The 17,476-nt window shown below is 57.3% G+C and overlaps 1 protein-coding gene across 8 annotated transcripts in view; it reads left to right on the forward strand.

Moving 5' to 3' along the window:
• Positions 1 to 17,476, forward strand: part of Adcy7 (adenylate cyclase 7) — a 58,690-nt gene that overhangs the window by 37,166 nt on the left and 4,048 nt on the right. For 5 of the 8 annotated variants that reach the window (XM_045151374.1, XM_004664849.2, XM_045151380.1 and 2 more), the window contains exons 2-22: positions 498 to 902; positions 2,044 to 2,250; positions 3,343 to 3,501; positions 4,230 to 4,379; positions 4,742 to 4,890; positions 5,594 to 5,705; positions 5,963 to 6,090; positions 7,224 to 7,382; positions 7,546 to 7,678; positions 10,049 to 10,240; positions 10,533 to 10,567; positions 11,043 to 11,123; positions 11,288 to 11,360; positions 12,335 to 12,432; positions 12,881 to 12,965; positions 13,191 to 13,316; positions 14,343 to 14,441; positions 15,063 to 15,262; positions 15,986 to 16,079; positions 16,479 to 16,634; positions 17,171 to 17,317. In XM_045151374.1, the coding sequence (XP_045007309.1) occupies positions 732 to 902; positions 2,044 to 2,250; positions 3,343 to 3,501; positions 4,230 to 4,379; positions 4,742 to 4,890; positions 5,594 to 5,705; positions 5,963 to 6,090; positions 7,224 to 7,382; positions 7,546 to 7,678; positions 10,049 to 10,240; positions 10,533 to 10,567; positions 11,043 to 11,123; positions 11,288 to 11,360; positions 12,335 to 12,432; positions 12,881 to 12,965; positions 13,191 to 13,316; positions 14,343 to 14,441; positions 15,063 to 15,262; positions 15,986 to 16,079; positions 16,479 to 16,634; positions 17,171 to 17,317 (2,754 nt within the window). In that variant the 5' untranslated portion in view covers positions 498 to 731. The remainder of the gene's footprint in view (positions 1 to 497; positions 903 to 2,043; positions 2,251 to 3,342; positions 3,502 to 4,229; positions 4,380 to 4,741; positions 4,891 to 5,593; positions 5,706 to 5,962; positions 6,091 to 7,223; positions 7,383 to 7,545; positions 7,679 to 10,048; positions 10,241 to 10,532; positions 10,568 to 11,042; positions 11,124 to 11,287; positions 11,361 to 12,334; positions 12,433 to 12,880; positions 12,966 to 13,190; positions 13,317 to 14,342; positions 14,442 to 15,062; positions 15,263 to 15,985; positions 16,080 to 16,478; positions 16,635 to 17,170; positions 17,318 to 17,476) is intronic. The other 3 variants (XM_045151384.1, XM_045151385.1, XM_045151383.1) reach the window with 3 other exon arrangements.

The raw sequence follows: 17,476 nt of genomic DNA on the forward strand, positions 1-17,476 counted from the left end.
GATTAAAGGTGTGCATGACCATGCCTGGCCACACTAAGTTTTTACCTGGATTATGGGGAAGTGAACTTGAGAATCTTTACCTCAAGAGACCCTCATGTTTAAGTGACAAGTGCTCTTAACCATGAGCCACCTACGTATAGTTTAACTTTATTTATTTGCAAGGAGAGAAAGAAAAAGTGCACCAGGGCCTCTTACACTGCAAACAAACTTCAGACACACAAACCACTTTCTGCATCTGGCTTTCCATGAGTACTGGGGAATCAAACCCAGGCTGTCAGACTTTGTAAGCAAGCGCCTTTAACCACTGAGCCATATCTCCAGCCACCCCCTCCCTATAGTACTTTAACTTTTAATGACTTGGAATTCACATGTGGCCAGTGGCTACTCTACGGGAAAGCTCAGTTCTAGAAAAACGTTGCCTGCCCACCCTCCCCATACCAGCCCTGCCCTTATTTGGCCAGTTGGCATCAAATCCGTGGTCTGTTTTATCTTCACAGAGCTGAAGACCTGGCGTGTCTCATCAACCTGTCCAAGACTCCCAGAAGATACCACTGTGGCAGTGAGCAGCGGCTGGAGTAGCTGCCGTGGGGCTCATGGAGCTGCAGGCCCTAGGTGCTTCTGTCTCAGACAGGCCAGAAGCCTAGGCCACAGAGGAGAGTGTCACCAGACAGGTGCACCCCTGGCCTTGGTGCTTCTGAGCCCGCAGCTGCACCAGGGCACCTGGGAAGAGGATGCCAGCCAAAGGGCGCTACTTCCTTAATGAGGGCGATGAGGACCCCGACCAGGCAGCGCTCTATGAGAAGTACCGCCTCACCAGCCAGCACGGACCACTGCTGCTCTTGCTCCTCCTGGTGGCCGCCTCCGCCTCCATTGCCCTCATCATCATGGCCTTCAGTCATGGGGTGAGGCCCCGGGGCAACAGGGTTCACACCCCGGCCAGAAAGCTTGGGCTGGTGGTGCCTTCAGAAGCCTCGTTTTCCTCCCCTGTGAACTGCTAGGCGGGTATAAGACAAGTCAATTTGAATTTGATTTGAAGGTCTGGGTGGTTTTAGATATCACACTCGCTGGGTCAAGTGAATCACCCTTACCTTTTTCTGCCACAAAATTCAATCCGTTAAGATGGCTTCTGTGACTGTGGCAGACATTGCCAATAAATCCCTACTTTTCTTACTGACTCTGGCTGTGATTTCAGAATCATTCTTTGTCCTTTCTTCCTCCTCATTTCTTTTTCTCCCTGTTGTTGTTTTTATTTTATTATTTATTTATTTGAGAGGCAGAAAGGGGGAGAGAGAGAGAGAGAGAGAATGGGCACACCAGGACCTCTAGCCACTGCAAACAAACTCCAGATGCATGCGCTCCCTTGTGCATCTGGCTTACATGGATCTTGGGTAATTGAACCAAGGTCCTTTGGTTTTGCACGCAAGTGCCTTAACCACTAAGAAGTCTCTTCAGCCCCCGTTGTTTGTTTTTAATAGTTTATTTACTTATTTGAGAGAGAGAGAGAGAGAGAGAAAGAAAGAAGATGGTCATGCTAGGGCCTCTAGCAACTAGAAATGAACTCCAGACACTTGCGCTGTCTTGTACATCTGGCTCTTAGGCGGGTACTAGGGGATCTAACCTGGGTCCTTTGGCTTTGCAGACAAGCACCTTAACTGCCAAGTCATCTCTCCAGCTCTGTTTTTTTTTTTTTTTTTGAGACAGGTTTTCACTCTGTAGCCCACAGTGGCCTGGAATTCACTACATAGCCCAGATAATCTAGAACTCACTTTCTAGCCCAGTCTGGCTTCACTATGATCTTTTGCCTCAGCCTAGGAGGGGGATTACAGGCATGTGCCATCATGCCCGTTTGGCACGTGGCTGGGAAAGACAACCCTAACAAAGATTACAGTATACATGGGCCTGAGGTTAGGGGCAACCAGCTGTCATGGGAGCCCACTATCCCCATGTAAAGCATGCCAGAAGTGAGGCCCGGCAGGCTTCCTGGAGGAGTTGGCACCCCACTTGAGCAAGCCAGGGCATTCCGTGTCTGTTTACTCCGCCCAGGACCCCTCCAGATACCAGGCTGTTTTGGGCACGGCATTCTTCACGCTGGCGGTGTTCGTGGCTCTCTACGTGCTGGTATACGTCGAGTGGCTGCTGTGGAGGCGGTGGCTGCAGGTTCCAGCTCTGCTCACCTGGGCCTGCCTCGTGATGCTGGGCTCCGTGCTGGTGTGGGACTCCTGGAGAAAGGCGGCCTGTGCTTGGGAGCAGGTAACGGTGGGAGATGGCATCCCTGGGCTTGGGTGCATCCTGCCCTCTTGGGGTGGCAGGGCCATGTGGGGCATGAGCCTGCACAAGTGTGTGGCCGTGGTCTTCCCACTCTGATGCCAATGACGGCACTGGTTTAGGATGGCCTGAGGCTGACCCTGTCCTCTTGGTTCTCTGCAAGCTGGGGCTGAGACGAGAATTAATGTGATATTTGGCCATGGCATTTTACTTTTATTTTGTGGTAGGGTCTCACTCTAGCCCAGGCTGACCTGGAACTCACTATGTAGTCTCAGGCTGACCTCAAACTCATAGCAATCCTCCTACCTCGGCCTCCTGAGTGCTGGGATTAAAGGCGTGCGTTACCACGCCCGACTACTGCTATGACATTTTGGGTGGACCCATTTAATTAGAGAAGACAGAGCTCCATCTCACAGAAACAGTGGGCACATATGCCAGGAATGGTCATGGGAGCAGGGTCCTCAGTTCCGGTACTTAGCTAGAACCTGGGCACTCTGGACCCCGCTCTCCTCTGCATGCCTTCATTCCTGGCCATGCTGGTCCCAGGCAGTGGGGAGGTGGCTGCCGTAGACCCCGAGCTGCTGACCCACCAGGTGAGCCACCCTAGCTGAGTGAGGAAGCCCTTTCTCAATTGCCTTGAGCTCTGGGCTTGAGTAGCCCCAAACTAGCCTGGATGGCCACTGTTGCCTTGGGGTGGCCAGCTCTAGCCGTAGGCCTGGTCCTCTTCTGCTCCGGTGGGCTGGGTGGAGCCAGGCTCATGGGAAGCAGACTGAAGGCTGGGGCTGTGGCAGGGGAGGCTGCCCTGCCTGGGGAAGGCGGCAGGTGAGTGGGCCCTGTTCCAGGCCTCTAGTGGGCACCATCACACCATTGTCACCTGGCAAGGTTAGCCCTGGCCACTGACAGGAAGTTGGTGTGCAAGAGATGATGGACAAGGCAGCCCAGTTCTCCCTGTCCTGTTGTCTGTCCCTGTGTCATCACGTGGGGGAGAGGTGAAGGGCCCCGGGGTGGGGCTGTCCCAGGAGACAAGGCCCACTCGATCCTGGGCTGTGACCGACCTCTCGAACTTCCCGTCCCTAGGTGCCCTTTTTCCTGTTCGTCGTCTTCGTGGTGTACGCCCTGCTGCCCCTCAGCATGCGAGGGGCTGTCGCAGTGGGGGTGGTCTCCACCGTCTCCCACCTTCTGGTATTCGGTGCTGTGACAGGAGCCTTCACGAAGCCCGATATGTTGGGGCTCCAGGTGAGGGCTGGCAGGAGCTGGATGGGGTTAGACTACAGCCTGGAGGGGGGTTGGGCCAAGCAACAGTCAGGACACCTTGCCAAATCGTTGGACTAGGAGCCCTAGGATCTCTGTCTGCAGAGGGACAGCCACAGGTAGAGCCCTGTCCTGTGAGCCTTAACTGCCAACCAAGGATGTCCTGTGACTTCAGGCTGTCCAGCCAGGGCCCTGTTGCAGGGTGAGATTCTGTCCTGGGCCTCTCTTCCCACGGCCTTGTCCCGGGCCTGGGAGTACCTCACGGAGGTATCTGTGCCTCTGTTCAGTGAGCATACCCCCTGTTCGTAGTCCCTGGGGCTTAGGGGCATATCTGCCTCTTAAGTGACCTGGGCATCCTCTCCCAGGGGAGAAGCCAAAGCTGTGGGCAGCTAGTTGGGTGCTGTGCCCTCTGTGACTGGTCCCTGGCCTGTGAGGTGGTTGTCATCTCCCTGGAAGTATCCAGGCCTTAAAGGACGGGGCACACAGCTGGTAGGCACAGAAGCTTCCAGTCCCAGTCCTTTGCTCATGGCGACTCATTAGGAGACCAGTCCCTGTCTGGGACTCAGTTTCCCTGACTGCTCCAGAAAAAGTGTCAACCTGAGAGTGTTGGGGCCAGGTGAGGAGGATGGAACGCCATCCCATTTGCCAGGGTCTAGTGCTAGGCGGGTGGGCAGTCCAGGCACATGCTGAGCCCTGCCCTCGGCTGCCCTCAGCTACTGGCCAATGCTGTCATCCTCCTTGGGGGGAACTTCACGGGTGCCTTCCACAAGCACCAGCTGCAGGATGCCTCCCGGGACCTCTTCATCTACACAGTCAAGTGCATCCAGATCCGGCGGAAGCTGCGCGTGGAGAAGCGTCAGCAGGTGGGGACCCCACTTTACTGGGGCCTGACCCGGCCCTGCCCAGCTCTCCCTTCTTATGTCCCCCATGTGCTGCATACCCCATTTTCATCCTCCCTCTGTTGGGCATCAGGTATCTGCCAAGTGTGCTATGCACAGGGTATGTGTGGCTGAGCCCCCTACAGGTCTAACTCCAAGGTGCGGCTGGGTCAGTGTGGGCATGCGCCAGGCCAGGTTGGTGCTGGACTGGTGTAAGCCGGTAGAAATGAATGACATTGTGGGCAGAGTGGACAGGAAGAATTGTGACCAGGTGGGCCGGTCTGGGGCCTGACGGCACCTTACCTGTCCCTCGCTGTCTTCCCACTGGCCTCCCCTCCTGTACCCAGGAGAACCTGCTGCTCTCTGTGCTCCCGGCCCACATTTCCATGGGCATGAAGCTGGCCATCATCGAGAGGCTCAAGGAGGGTGGGGACCGCCGCCCCATGCCTGACAACAACTTTCACAGCCTCTATGTCAAGCGGCACCAGAATGTCAGGTGGGCGAGGCTTGGGGCAGTGCGTGCTAGGGGGCTCCCCTGTGCACTGAGCCACCACTACCTGGCAGTCAGTGAGAGGCTCAACTCACACAGGGATTGGAGGTGAGGCTCCGCTTCCCTCTCTGTTTTCCCAGAGGGAGGATCAGATCAGAGCTCTAAGAGGGGCTAGGCTGATACTGGAGAAAACCCAGTGTCCCCCTCCACACCCCCAAATCATAGTACTCCATGTGAATGAGCTGGACTATTGAATAGGAAGAGGTCTTTCCCAAGAGTTCTCCCCAAAAACATTATATCCCAGTGGGCACCTCATACTGTGTGTCCAGGCTATGGCTGGACTGGAATCCACAGGCCCCAGAACACTGAGACCTGGGGGCATCATTGCCTGTCTCCCCAAGCCTTAGCTTGCTCACCTGTGGTCTTAGGAGAGTTTGGGACGGACCGGATGACCGGCAGGGACTGATCCAAAAGGAACAGGCCTCTGACTAGCCAGGTGTAGGCACAGGAAGTGGGCAGGATGCTCAGAGGTGCAGCAGGGACCCCTTGCTGACAGCTTTGCTGTGTTCTGCTGCAGCGTGAGGCCTTTCAGACGGATGGGTCCTGCTGCCTCGTAGCACCCCTCTTGCTGTAGGGACTGGGGGGGGGATGGGGCAGAGGCAGGGCTCCCTCTCAGGGGCCTGACCCAAACCCTGCCTACCTGGCCCAGCATCCTATATGCAGACATCGTGGGCTTCACGCGGCTGGCCAGTGACTGCTCCCCCAAGGAGCTGGTGGTGGTGCTGAATGAGCTCTTTGGCAAGTTCGACCAGATCGCCAAGGTGAGCCTGGCCCAGCATCAGGTACACGTTCCATGATCAGACATTGCATGAACAAATTAAAGGCAGTCATCTCGCCCGCAGAGCCCTTACCAAGCCCTCCTGGCAAGGCTCCAGAGCTCAGCTCCTCGTCCTGGGTTTAGGAGTAGCTGTTGGTAGCTGGCCGTGGAGGCCACCTTGGACAGGAAAGCGTCTAGCTGTGGCCCAGTGTATAGCCCCAGACTTGTCCTGAAGGGGCCTCTCACTGACTTGCTCCATAGGCCAACGAGTGCATGAGGATCAAGATCCTGGGGGACTGCTACTATTGCGTGTCAGGCCTGCCCGTGTCGCTGCCCACCCATGCCCGCAACTGTGTGAAGATGGGGCTGGACATATGCGAGGCCATTAAGTAGGTGCAGGGTGGGCCTGGGCACGGAGCTGCTATTTAACACATCACTGTTATTTTACACTACCAACTGAGGCCAGGGAGAGGGTGGCTTGCCAGGGTCACCCAGTGTGCCTTGTGGAGGATTCAAACCCAGACTGCCAGCCTCCCTCCCTCTGGGCTCACCTGTGGCTCTAAGTCCCAGAAGCTTCTAAGAAGCTGAGCTGGGTGATGTGAGATCTGGCAGCTGGGCTCCACCCTCCCGGGTCTGTGATAGCAGGAGCAGCTCAGGGCAGATGACAGAAGGGCTCCAGAGGCAGGGTCCAGCCCTGGTCTGTCACCTGCTTCCTGTTCCCCTGGGTAACTCCTGGTGCCACAAGACTGACCTAACAACACGGAGACCTGGGCCTCCTGGGTCCCTTCTTGCTGGTGTCAAGCTCCTGGTAAGGTGCTTCAGGGGGTGCAGAAGGAATCACTCACGAGGTGGGGGAGCCACCAGTGTGGGGCAGCAGAGCTACTCAGCTGGCAGAGGCCAATCTCAGTGCTGGTTCACTCTTCTAGAAATCTCCCCAAAGTGGTAGAGCCCCCAGGACAGTTACATGTGGCTTAGTTGGGCTCTGTGCTGAGTGTCCGCACCCAGTGCTGTGTGAAGGCAGCCCCGTGGCCTAGTGGCTCTGTTCCTGGCAGGCTCAGCCCATTCTGACCCTGGAGGTAGACGCAGGTTCCACCGACTGCTCTGTTCCTCACCAGCTTATCCCAGGAATGTCGAGCCCTGCTCATGTCCAGGAGGTGCTGTGCCCCTGCGCTTCCTATCATGCGGGGCTCATGTTTCCTGCAGTTGGGGTATCTGGTAGACTGGTAGACTGGAACCTCTTCATGCCCTGGTGGACTTGACAGTGAGCCAGGGCTGCCAGATGAGGGATATTGAGGCTGGCGTCATGGCCTACTTCTTGCACGAGTGGTATGCTGGAGTTCTCCTTTTCCCTACCCAGCCCTTGAGCTGGGGCCAGCCACATCGACTTGCACACATCCAGGCATGGGGTGCTTAACACCTCTGAGGAGGAAGCCCACCTTGCCCCCCACCCCTGTTCTCTGCTACACCCAGCACATCTAGCTGCTCCTGCCACTGGAGAGGGTGACAGACGTCTCCGTCTCAGGCAGGTGCGTGAGGCCACAGGCGTGGATATCAGCATGCGCGTGGGCATCCACTCGGGGAATGTGCTGTGTGGGGTCATTGGGCTGCGCAAGTGGCAGTATGATGTGTGGTCCCACGATGTGTCCCTGGCCAACAGGATGGAGGCGGCTGGAGTTCCTGGGTGAGGCTTAGTGGGCAGAGGCCACGGGCCGGCATTGGGCCAGGGTTGGCTGGGGTTGGGGATCAGGTGCAGAGGTGGGATGGAGCTAGTTTTGCATACTGTGCCCATATAGGTGGGTGCCCCCCCCCCGGCCTACTTCTTTATCTCACTTGGGTCTCCCCAGCCGGGTGCATATCACAGAGGCAACGCTGAACCATCTGGACAAGGCGTACGAGGTGGAGGATGGGCACGGACAGCAGCGAGACCCCTACCTGAAAGAAATGAACATCCGTACCTATCTGGTGATCGACCCCCGGGTACAAGGGCTTGGAGTGACGGTGGGAGCGGGGGTTGCGCAGCCTGGGAGCAGGGTCCCACTACTGGCAGCTGATCCCCGAGACTATGGTGAAGTTGCAGAGACTGGCTCACAGTAGGAGGGAGCTTTTTAAGCTCCAAGGAACACCTCCATGTTGTTTTCTATAAAATGGGAACAAGGAGGAACAAGGACAGAGCCCTCTTGAGGCATGGAGGGCATGAGTGTTAGCATAGGCTGTGAAACATGAAACCCTCCTGGCAAGTCACAAACCCGCTGTGACTAGTAGCCACTAGCAGTTTATTTTTCTGAGGTTGCTTGCCGTAACACGCCTTGCCAAAGTTCAAGGAAGAAGGGAATGTTGGAATCCGGATGGGAGCTTGTGGGTCTGGGGCTCTGGGCCTCCTCTCTGCTCAGGGTGCTTCCTTTTCACTTCTGGCCTAACGTGCCCAGTTGGGGAGGATGATCCTGGCCCCAGCAGGTGTCCAGCTGGTGGGACCCTTGGTCCATCTGTGGCCTCCGTGAGGCTTGCTCAAGATGTTGGCAATCAGCTTCTTTCAGCATCCTCTCTCAGCCTTAGGTCCTGGTTGTGCCTGGAGACCCCCTGCAGGCCCATCCAGCCTTCACCGCCTGCCTCTGCCCCTCCGTGTTCCCTGCTGGCCTCAGCTGATGTCCTCACCTCCCCCACCCCTGCCCATACACACACATCTTGGAAAATCCTGCTGGCCCTTGGCCTCACTGCTTCCCACAGGCTCCTGTTTATCTTTTAAAAAATATTTTATTTCTATTTGTGTGTGTGAGAGAGAGAGGTGTGTAAAGAATGGGTGCACCAGGGCTTCCAGTCACTGCAAACAAACTCCAGACCCATGTGCCCCCTTGTGCATCTGGCTAACCTGGGTCCTTTGGCTTTGCAGGCAAACGCCTTAACTGCTAAGCCATCCCTCCATCCCTCTTTTTCTTTTTTTAAATTGTCATCCTGAACTCACAAGGGCTCCTCCCTGCTGTAGCCTGTAGACAGAATGGGTGGGGTGGGGGGCAGCTCTGCACAGAGCATAGCAGGTGCTCTGGTGGCTTTGCAATGGATGAATCCCTTCCCCAAAGTCACTGGCAGATGCAGCCCCCTCGCCCCCCGCAGGGCTGACGGATTGAGCAAGAGCTTCAGGGTGAGCAGAAGAGAAACAGCGGCGGGTGGCACCCGCATGAAGCAGTGTGGAAGCGCTGTGCTCTCCTGCTTGCTCCTTCAGGGCTCTGTTCGCTTTGTTCACTTATAGCGCTGTAGGTTCAAGGGGCGGGGCTGGTAGCAAGCTCCGCCCTCCAGGGGCCCCTGTGGTGGCTCTAATATTCCGTGGAGCACATTAGACATGGGAGCAGTAGGTTGAGAGTCCCATGAACCGCTCTCATGGGCCATGGGTGCATGTCCTGATGAACAAGAGTCCTTCCCTCTATTTCACCCGCAGGGCGGAACTCCTCATCCTTGCACTGGGCTGGGCAAAGAGCAGGCAGCGAGGGTTAAAGGGGTTTCCATTTGCAGGAGATTTGCACGACCCATTGGCCAGGGTCTGGGCCTATAGATAGATGTGCCTGCTTGTGGGTGTTGTCAAGGCTGAGGAGACAGAGCTCTGGAGGGAAACAATCTGGAATGTCGGGGAGGGAGTAGATGACAGGACTCTCAGAAGACCGCCCAGTGGCCTATGCTTGTCTCTAATGACCTTGGGCTCTTTTTCTTCCTCTCTCACATGTAGCCCTGCCTGGCCTACTGTGATTGAGAAAGTCCTTAGGCATGCGTTATAGGGACTTGGGGTTCAGTGGTACTAGGGCAAGAGGCAGGGCTGGGCCCTCAACACAAGACCTGGCAAAGCCACCGTGGCCCCAGCAAGCCAGGTCAGGGCCCAGGTCGGGCTCCGAGCTGCGCTGGAAGGGGTCTTTGGCTTGGTGGCTGTCCTGGGTGCTGGCCACCACTCTCTTCCTCCGGCTGCTCTTATCAGAAGGCAGGGGCAGGTGTGGGCCACATGTGCATGGGCAGGGCAGGGTTCCTGCATCCTCCTCGCTTCCCTGGGTGCCATCTCCTCGGATGAGTTCTAAATCCAGAGATTATTGGGCTTGCTGGCGGGGCCCTGACCCCTTTCTTTCCTTGGGAGGCAGAGCAGGCTTCTGGGCTAGGCTTGTGCTGTGTAACCATCAGCCCCTTCCTGTCCTGGGTTAGAGGCAAGAACAGGGACTCAGCTAGAATCACAGCACAGAAACTTCTTGTTATCCCCCGGCCTTTGCCAGAGCAGCCAGGGCTCCATCCATAGTCACGTTTCAGGGAGTCCCCAAGCGGGTGGCTTGAGGGGGGACTGGGTAAGGCAGGTTGATTTGTGCCTGGGTGTCACAGAGCCAGCAGCAGCCCCCGCCCCACCACTACCTCCACAAGCCCAAGGGGGACGCAGCCCTGAAGATGCGGGCCTCAGTGCGGGTGACCCGTTACCTCGAATCCTGGGGGGCAGCGCGACCCTTTGCACACCTCAACCACCGCGAGAGTGTAAGCAGCAGTGAGACGCCTATTCCCAATGGAAGGAGGTCCAAGGTAGGTTCCCTCTTGCCCCGGGATTGGGGTTGGAGACCAGGAGAAGGGGCAGGGGGTGATGGCCAAAGGTCTCTGTGTCTGAGCCTCCCTCCATTCGACCTGATCCAGCTGTACTGCAGGCGCAGCCTCTGTCCATCCAATCTTGTGGAGGCGTCTGGAGCATGCTGGGATGGGGGGACTAGAACGTTCCCATCCTTCCTTTTCTCAGGCTGAAAAAATCAACCTAAGTGTGTCATGTGGATGAGGGTCCGGGCGGGGGAGTAACTGTCTTCTTTCCTCCCTTCCTTTTTAGGCTATTCCCTTGCGCCGAAACCGCACCCCTGACAGGTACATGTGCCACCCCTCCCTGCCCACCTGGTGGTGGTGTACCAGTCACCTCCTGCAGGCAGGCACCCTGACCACCCCTGTTCAGGGTAGCTCCGCCAGGCCCGGGTTCCGGTGTCTCTAGAAGCAGGACGCCCAGGTCCCAGGCTCTTTGGAATGGCTGTGGTAGAGCACCTCTCGCGTGCTCCCCTAGGGCTGGGTTGGTAGTTTGCGGGTGGCTTGCTGGTGGGAGCGTTCTGGCCTCGGTACTGACCCTGCAGGTAGCAAGGGAGGCCTTGGATTGGAAGCTGGGGGCTGGCCTTTGCTTCTTGCTGGGCTGCTGGCCCCACACTTGCCCTCTCCTTTCCCCGTAAGTGCAGAGACCCCTCGTATGCCAGCTAACCCCAATGGCGACTGTCCCGCCCACAACACAACCCTGTCTCTGGGACAGCGGGCGTGGGGTACCTAGAGTGATGAAACTGGGGATATCTGATTCTAGGAGTGCATCTCCCAAGGGGCGTTTGGAGGACGACTACGATGATGAGATGCTATCGGCCATCGAAGGGCTCAGCTCGACCAGGTGCAGCTTGCGGTCTCCCTCCTGGGTGGGGCTCTTCCCCAGGGTAGGCCCTCACAGCTGGCAGCCCAGTCCTGGCTGAGACGGGCCGCTCCTTCCCTTGCCCTAGGGCCGCCTCCCATGAGTGTGCCCCGGGCTCTGCAGCACTCTGTGCCTCTGCCCCCCAGGCCCTGCTGCTCCAAGTCTGATGACTTCTACACCTTTGGTTCCATCTTCCTGGAGAGGGGCTTTGAACGTGAGGTGAGGCTGGGGCAGCCACCGAAGAGGAATGGTGGTGGTGGTGGGGGGGGCTAGGCTTGGTGGTGAGGCATGATCTACAAGACCTAGCATGGCCAGATGTATGGGGGGAACCATGGGGACCTCTGAAGATGGCTGCGGGCCATATGTGGTTTGGTGCAGCCTCAGCCTTGTGGCTCTTCCTGCCGGCCTCACCTTTCCACCTGGACACTCCCCGAGAGGTTGGCCCCTAGGGCCTGGGAGGGGCCACTAGTGCCTCAGGCTTCCAGTATGAAGACACCCCAAATCCAGCCTCCTCCTTGCTGTGACCTGTAGGTTCTGCTCCTGTCCTACAGTGGCAGAGTAGGTATGGGATACCTGCTGGCTCTCTAAAAGTCCTGGACCCACATGTGATTTAACCTGTCCTTGTCACCCAGGTGGGCTTCAGGCCCAGTGCAGACAGGAGCCTGTGGCTTGGAAGTTGTGAAGCCAGCTGCCCTTAGCCTCATGCTGTGGTCTGTCAAGGAGAGTCCTGGACTCCGGGGCTTGGGGTCCAGGATCGGAGGGGAGGGGCCTTCTTCTTGGGGCTCCCTCAGTTAAGCCACCAGGAAAGGAGCCCAGGGTCCTTATCCTACCCATGGGCCACCTGACCTGTCTCACCGTAGGAGCATGATGGGGGACCCATGTGGAGAAGCAACCCTGGGGACCCCACCTTCCATCTCAGGGGCCCAGGTCCTCCTCTTCTGTCTGAAGTAGGGTAAGGTTAAGACCTAGCTGTAGCCCAAGAGCTCGAGTTTGGTTTCAACAGGCACAGGGCCTAGTGAGACATCGTCCAATGCAGAGAGGAACTGTACGGTGCCACCCGGAAGTGATTACATGTAGTGCCACCGGGAACTCAAGGAGAGGCACCAGGCATTTTATTTTTAGGGGATGAAGTTCAGTGTGCATATATGTGAAGGGGCCTTTTAGGCAGCCCCTCATAGTCATGTTGTCCCTAGTACCGCCTGGCACCCATCCCCCGCGCCCGCTACGACTTCGCCTGTGCCAGTCTTGTCTTCATGTGCATCCTGCTGGTCCACGTCCTAGTGATGCCCAGGTTAGCCTGGGGTGGGAAGAAGGATGGGTAAGCCCGCTGAGCTGCAGCTGGAGGGGTGGTGACCTTGGCAGGCCCGAGCGGAAAGTGTTGGACAGGGCCACCGTGAGAGTCACGTAACACCAGACCAGGCCTGAGCACTGGCTTCTGACTGAGGGTGCCAACCTGTCACAAGCCTCCTGCTCCCCAGCGTGTCTCCTGCCAAGCCCTCTGTTAGCTGTGAGGCCCTAGCCTGAGCCTCTGAAAACCGTGGGCACCGTCACCTCTCTCTTCTTTGACTTTACTGTTGGACATTCGTGGAGCGGGTGGACCAATTTCAAAGATTCCTTTTGCAGGGTACCGAGGATCTGTTGGGGGGGGGGGGAGTCAGGTGACTGTCAACTGGAGAACTGGGGCTGTGGGAGAGGTCCTGGGCTCATGAGCCCTGCCTCTGGCCTACCCTCCTTTCCAGGATGGCAACTCTGGGCGTGTCCTTTGGGCTGGTGGCCTGCCTGCTGGGGCTGGTGCTAGGCCTGTGCTTTGCCACTGAGTTTGCGGTGAGTGGGCCCCTGAATTCCGTGCTAAGGCCTTTCCCTCCCCAAGAGCCTTGTTCCGGGCCAGGGTCAGGTGCCCCCGCCTCCCTCCAGGACAATTCATTGGGTAACCCCCCCCCCACCCCCAACTGTGTCTGATGCCTCCAACCTCCCAGGGCAGCTAGCTAGCACTTTCTCTCCTTTCGTTTGGGCTCCTGCTGTGCATGACTGGCCCCTGTGTTCCCTCAGAGGTGCTGCCCCGCCCAGGGTACACTCAAGGCCATCTCCCAGAGAGTGGAGACACAGCCCCTTCTGAGGCTGTCCCTGCTCGTGGTGACGGTTGGCAGCCTGCTCACCGTGGCTGTCGTCAACATGGTGAGTTCCGGGGTGGAGATGGGCAGGACTGTGTGCTTCCTGGGAGGAGGAACTGGGCCTTTGACCTGGGAGCCTCCAGAGTTTAGCATTCTAGTCATGCTGTCTGCGTCTGGAGCGATTCCTCCGCAGCTCTGTGGGGGCCCGTGGGGTCCCCGGTGTAGTCTTAGAGCCTCTTACTTTTTCAAGGAGAGCCGAGCAGTTCCACAGGGAGTTGATGTTTGCAAGCAAGTACCTTTCATTGAATCATCTCCTCAGTCCAAGGGATGTGATATTTAAGGCCCCATATCAGGTGTTCTGACATAAAGCTTCTCCTTCTCACCTTCTCTGGGACTCAGTTTCCTCCCTGGGAGATGGGGGTGAGCTTGCCTGTGGCTTCAGAACAGCCTATGGGAGCACATGGCCCTGCCTTGCGCAAGCTCCATTCTCTAGAGCTGAGGTCCCTCCTCCATGTGCCCCTGGCTCATGAGCCAGGTTCTGAGGGTGTGCTCTCATGCCCCTCCCCCAGGGTCACGAGAATGCCAGTCCCAGCTTTCCCCCCCCCCTCAACTATCTGGAGTAGCCATGAGTGCTCTTCTCTCCCCAGGCCCCTCTGGAACCCACACCTGATACTTGTGTGGAGTGGGGACATCCATTTACTGGGCTTAGCTAAGCCTGGCACATAGCCTCAGCACACCCATGGTGCCCAGGGTTGTTTAGAATCGCCTTTCTTTTTTTTTTTTTTTAAATTTTATTTATTTATTTGAGAGCGACAGACACAGAGAGAAAGACAGGTAGAGGGAGAGAGAGACAATGGGCACGCCAGGGCTTCCAGCCTCTGCAAACGAACTCCAGACGTGTGCGCCCCCTTGTGCATCTGGCTAACGTGGGATTTGGGGAACCGAGCCTCGAACCAGGGTCCTTAGGCTTCACAGGCAAGCGCTTAACTGCTACGCCATCTCTCCAGCAATAGAATCGCCTTTCTTGAGCTTTGAAGGCTCCAGAGCCCATTACCTGGGTCTACCCTAACGAGTACCTCTCTCCCCTTAGCCATTGATATTTGACCCACCCTTGGAGTCTCCTGGTGGCAATGAGACAAGTTTGCTGGCTGCAAGGACCAGGGTCAGGACACTGTGTGAGCTCCTTCCAGTGAGTATGCCCATGCTGGCTTTGGGTCAAGCTCAGATTCCAGCCTAACCCTCTGGGCACTGAGTGTCCTCACTGGCACACTTCAGCTGGTTGGTGCAGCTCATGTTGAGAGCCCCGAGGTCATGGGGCAGAGGAATAAGTCCAGTACTTCCCAGGAGAGGTGGGGGAAGGCAGGGCCCAGGTCACTGAGCTTGCTGCTCTCCAGGGAACCAGAGGAGGCTAGGGCTTGACGACTTGCTCTCTACCTTGGATGGGCGGAGGATGGGGGCCAGTGCCAGCTGCACTAGAGGGCATCTTTGGGTCATTTCCCCTGTGGAGTCAGTGTAATTGCCTGTGTTCAGGGAGATTAACAGAGGCTTCACAGGCTGTGAAGAGCTGGGCCTAAGCAGCTGACACAACCAAGGTCTGGGCCTGGACTGTGGCTCAGGACAAGCAGAATGAGGGCCAAGAGAAGTAAGAGCAGGGCAGACCATCACAGCCTCGAAGCTTCCTTGCTGCTCTCTGTGGGAAAAGCCCGGAGCCCTGCAGTGGGAAGGAGCTGGCAGCGGGCTCTTAGAGCTGATCTGCTGGGATTGCGTGTCCCCGCGACCCTCAGCGGGCGGGCGCTGTCCCCTCCCGCAGTACTATACCTGTAGCTGCATCCTGGCCTTCATCGCCTGTTCTGTCTTCCTGCGGGTGAGCCTGGAGCTGAAGGTTGTGCTGCTGACAGTCGCGCTGGTGGCTTACCTGCTGCTCTTCAACCTCTCCCCTTGTTGGCAGTGGGACTGCTGTGCCCACGGCCTGGGCAACATCACCATCACCAAGATCAATAGCACCCTCAGGTAGGTGCCCAGTGCTGCTTCCCTGTGGTGGCGGAGGCTTGCGGGTTTGTTTCGAACTGGTGCCTGACTGAGCTGTGGTGCGCCCGTGTCCACAGTCCCATTTGACCAAGTACTGGGGCGGATGGTGAGGTGTCTGCTTTACAGAGAGGCCAGTGACCGGCTCGGGATATGGCTTATGGTGGGCTCCTGGGGAGGTCCAGAGGCCACCAGGTTTCTCCTATTTCTGGGTCAGCCAAGGATGAGGAGGGAGGCTTGAGCCAGTTTAGCCTGAGCCGTGTCTTGGATCACCACTCTCAGCAAACGCAGTTGTCTCTGTCCCCTCCTGAGCAGGTGTGCATGCTCAGAAAGGGCTGTGCTGCGGGATCCTAGAGGTTTGGGGCTATGAAGAGGGGCTGGCTCTCTTGAACTATAGTTGGAAGCTTTGAAGATCTAGAAAAAAAAAAAAAATCACCTCTTCATTTGCCCTGTCCTAGCCAAGTCCTTATTGCCACTGTACCAGCCACTGCCTTGGCTACCCCCAAGAACCTCTTGTCTGCCTTTGGACCCTTGCTCAACAAAAGGACCACCTTCTGGGGTGACCCGGATGTCCCCGTGCTTCCTGTTCCATGCACGGCTGCGCTTGTTTACCAGCAGCCCCCTTAGGACAGGCTTTCCCCTGCTGGCTACCTATAGCACCTGTGGCTGGACCCTGCTCTGGGGGCTCAGCTGAAACCCCTCCCCCAGCAGTGTCCTGGAATGTTCACAGAAGGACCTGAGGATAATGATCAACTTCTACCTGGCCTTGTTCTATACCACCCTCATCATGCTGTCGAGACAGGTGGGTAGGTGCCTTTTGGGAGGGCACATGGAGTGCCGAGGGGCCTCAGATGCCAAGATGGCAGAGGACTCTGACAGAGGTGCTGGATCTTGTTCTGAGTGCGGCTTGCAGTGCGGCCCCCATCCTCCGTCCACCCAAGGTTGAGAACAAGTAGTCAAGCCCTAGCCTCCTCCGGTCCCCTGCAGGGCAGCAAGCTCAGCGACCTGGGCCCTGCCTTCCCCCACCTCTCCTGGGAGGTGTAGGACTTATTCCTCTGCCCCATGACCTCAGGGCTCTTAACATGAGCTGCGCTTGGGTGGGCAGTGCTGTGGGTGGGCTTGCCCAATACCCCGGGTCCCAGCACCTGGGCAGTGTGTCATCTGGGGACCTGGGGTGGGGCGCTGGCTCCCTGGTTTGCAGATTGACTATTACTGCCGCTTGGACTGTCTGTGGAAGAAGAAGTTCAAGAAGGAGCACGAAGAGTTTGAGACCATGGAGAACGTGAACCGCCTCCTCCTGGAGAACGTGCTGCCAGCCCACGTGGCTGCCCACTTCATTGGTGACAAGGTGGCCGAGGTGCGTGAGGAGGGCTGAGTGCTCTGGGCGGGGTCAGAAGGGATGTGGGGCAGGTGGAGCTGCTCAGTACTGCCTGAACCTGAGGTCCTCCCTTGTCTGGCAGTATGTGGGCTTGCAGTCTGAGGTCTGGGCTCACACAGGTCTTTGGGCAAGTTGCTTACTTTACTGGTGGAAATCAAGGGATTTCCGCCCCCAGGAAATGCATTGAATCTGGACCTTGTAGATTGTCATGAGGGTCAAATGTGCGTTGTTACCTGGATGTTCTGTATCTAAGAGACATTTGTATTTCTGTAAGCTCTGGGTAGCAGGGAGTTTCACAGACGAGAAACAGGTCCAGTGACCGGCTCAGTACAGAGCTCCCTCCTGACTTGACCCCTTCTGCATACAAACCTCAACAATGCACACAGAGCCTCTCTGCCGATAGAATGGCCCACAGCCCCTGCTTAACCCTCCTGGGTGGCTGTGCAGTATCTGAGCCCCACTGCTCCCCAGCTTCAGTGGCCACAGGGTCCTGTTTCTCCCCTACCCTGCTGCAGGACTGGTACCATCAGTCCTACGACTGCGTCTGTGTCATGTTTGCGTCTGTCCCGGACTTCAAAGTGTTCTACACTGAGTGTGACGTCAACAAAGAAGGGCTGGAGTGCCTGCGCCTGCTGAACGAGATCATCGCAGACTTCGACGAGGTGCCACCTGGCTCAGCCTGCACGGGCCATGCAACTTCTCACCTGCGGGCAGGGTGGAGGCCGGGCATCGCAAACCCATGACATGGGGGTTGAGGGGGGCCGCTCAGTGGCAGAATACCAGTTTAGCATGGGTGAGGCCCTGGCTTAATCCTTAGTCCA

This window comes from Jaculus jaculus, chromosome 1 (genome assembly GCF_020740685.1).
Source record: "Jaculus jaculus isolate mJacJac1 chromosome 1, mJacJac1.mat.Y.cur, whole genome shotgun sequence".
Taxonomy (NCBI): Eukaryota; Metazoa; Chordata; class Mammalia; order Rodentia; family Dipodidae; genus Jaculus; species Jaculus jaculus.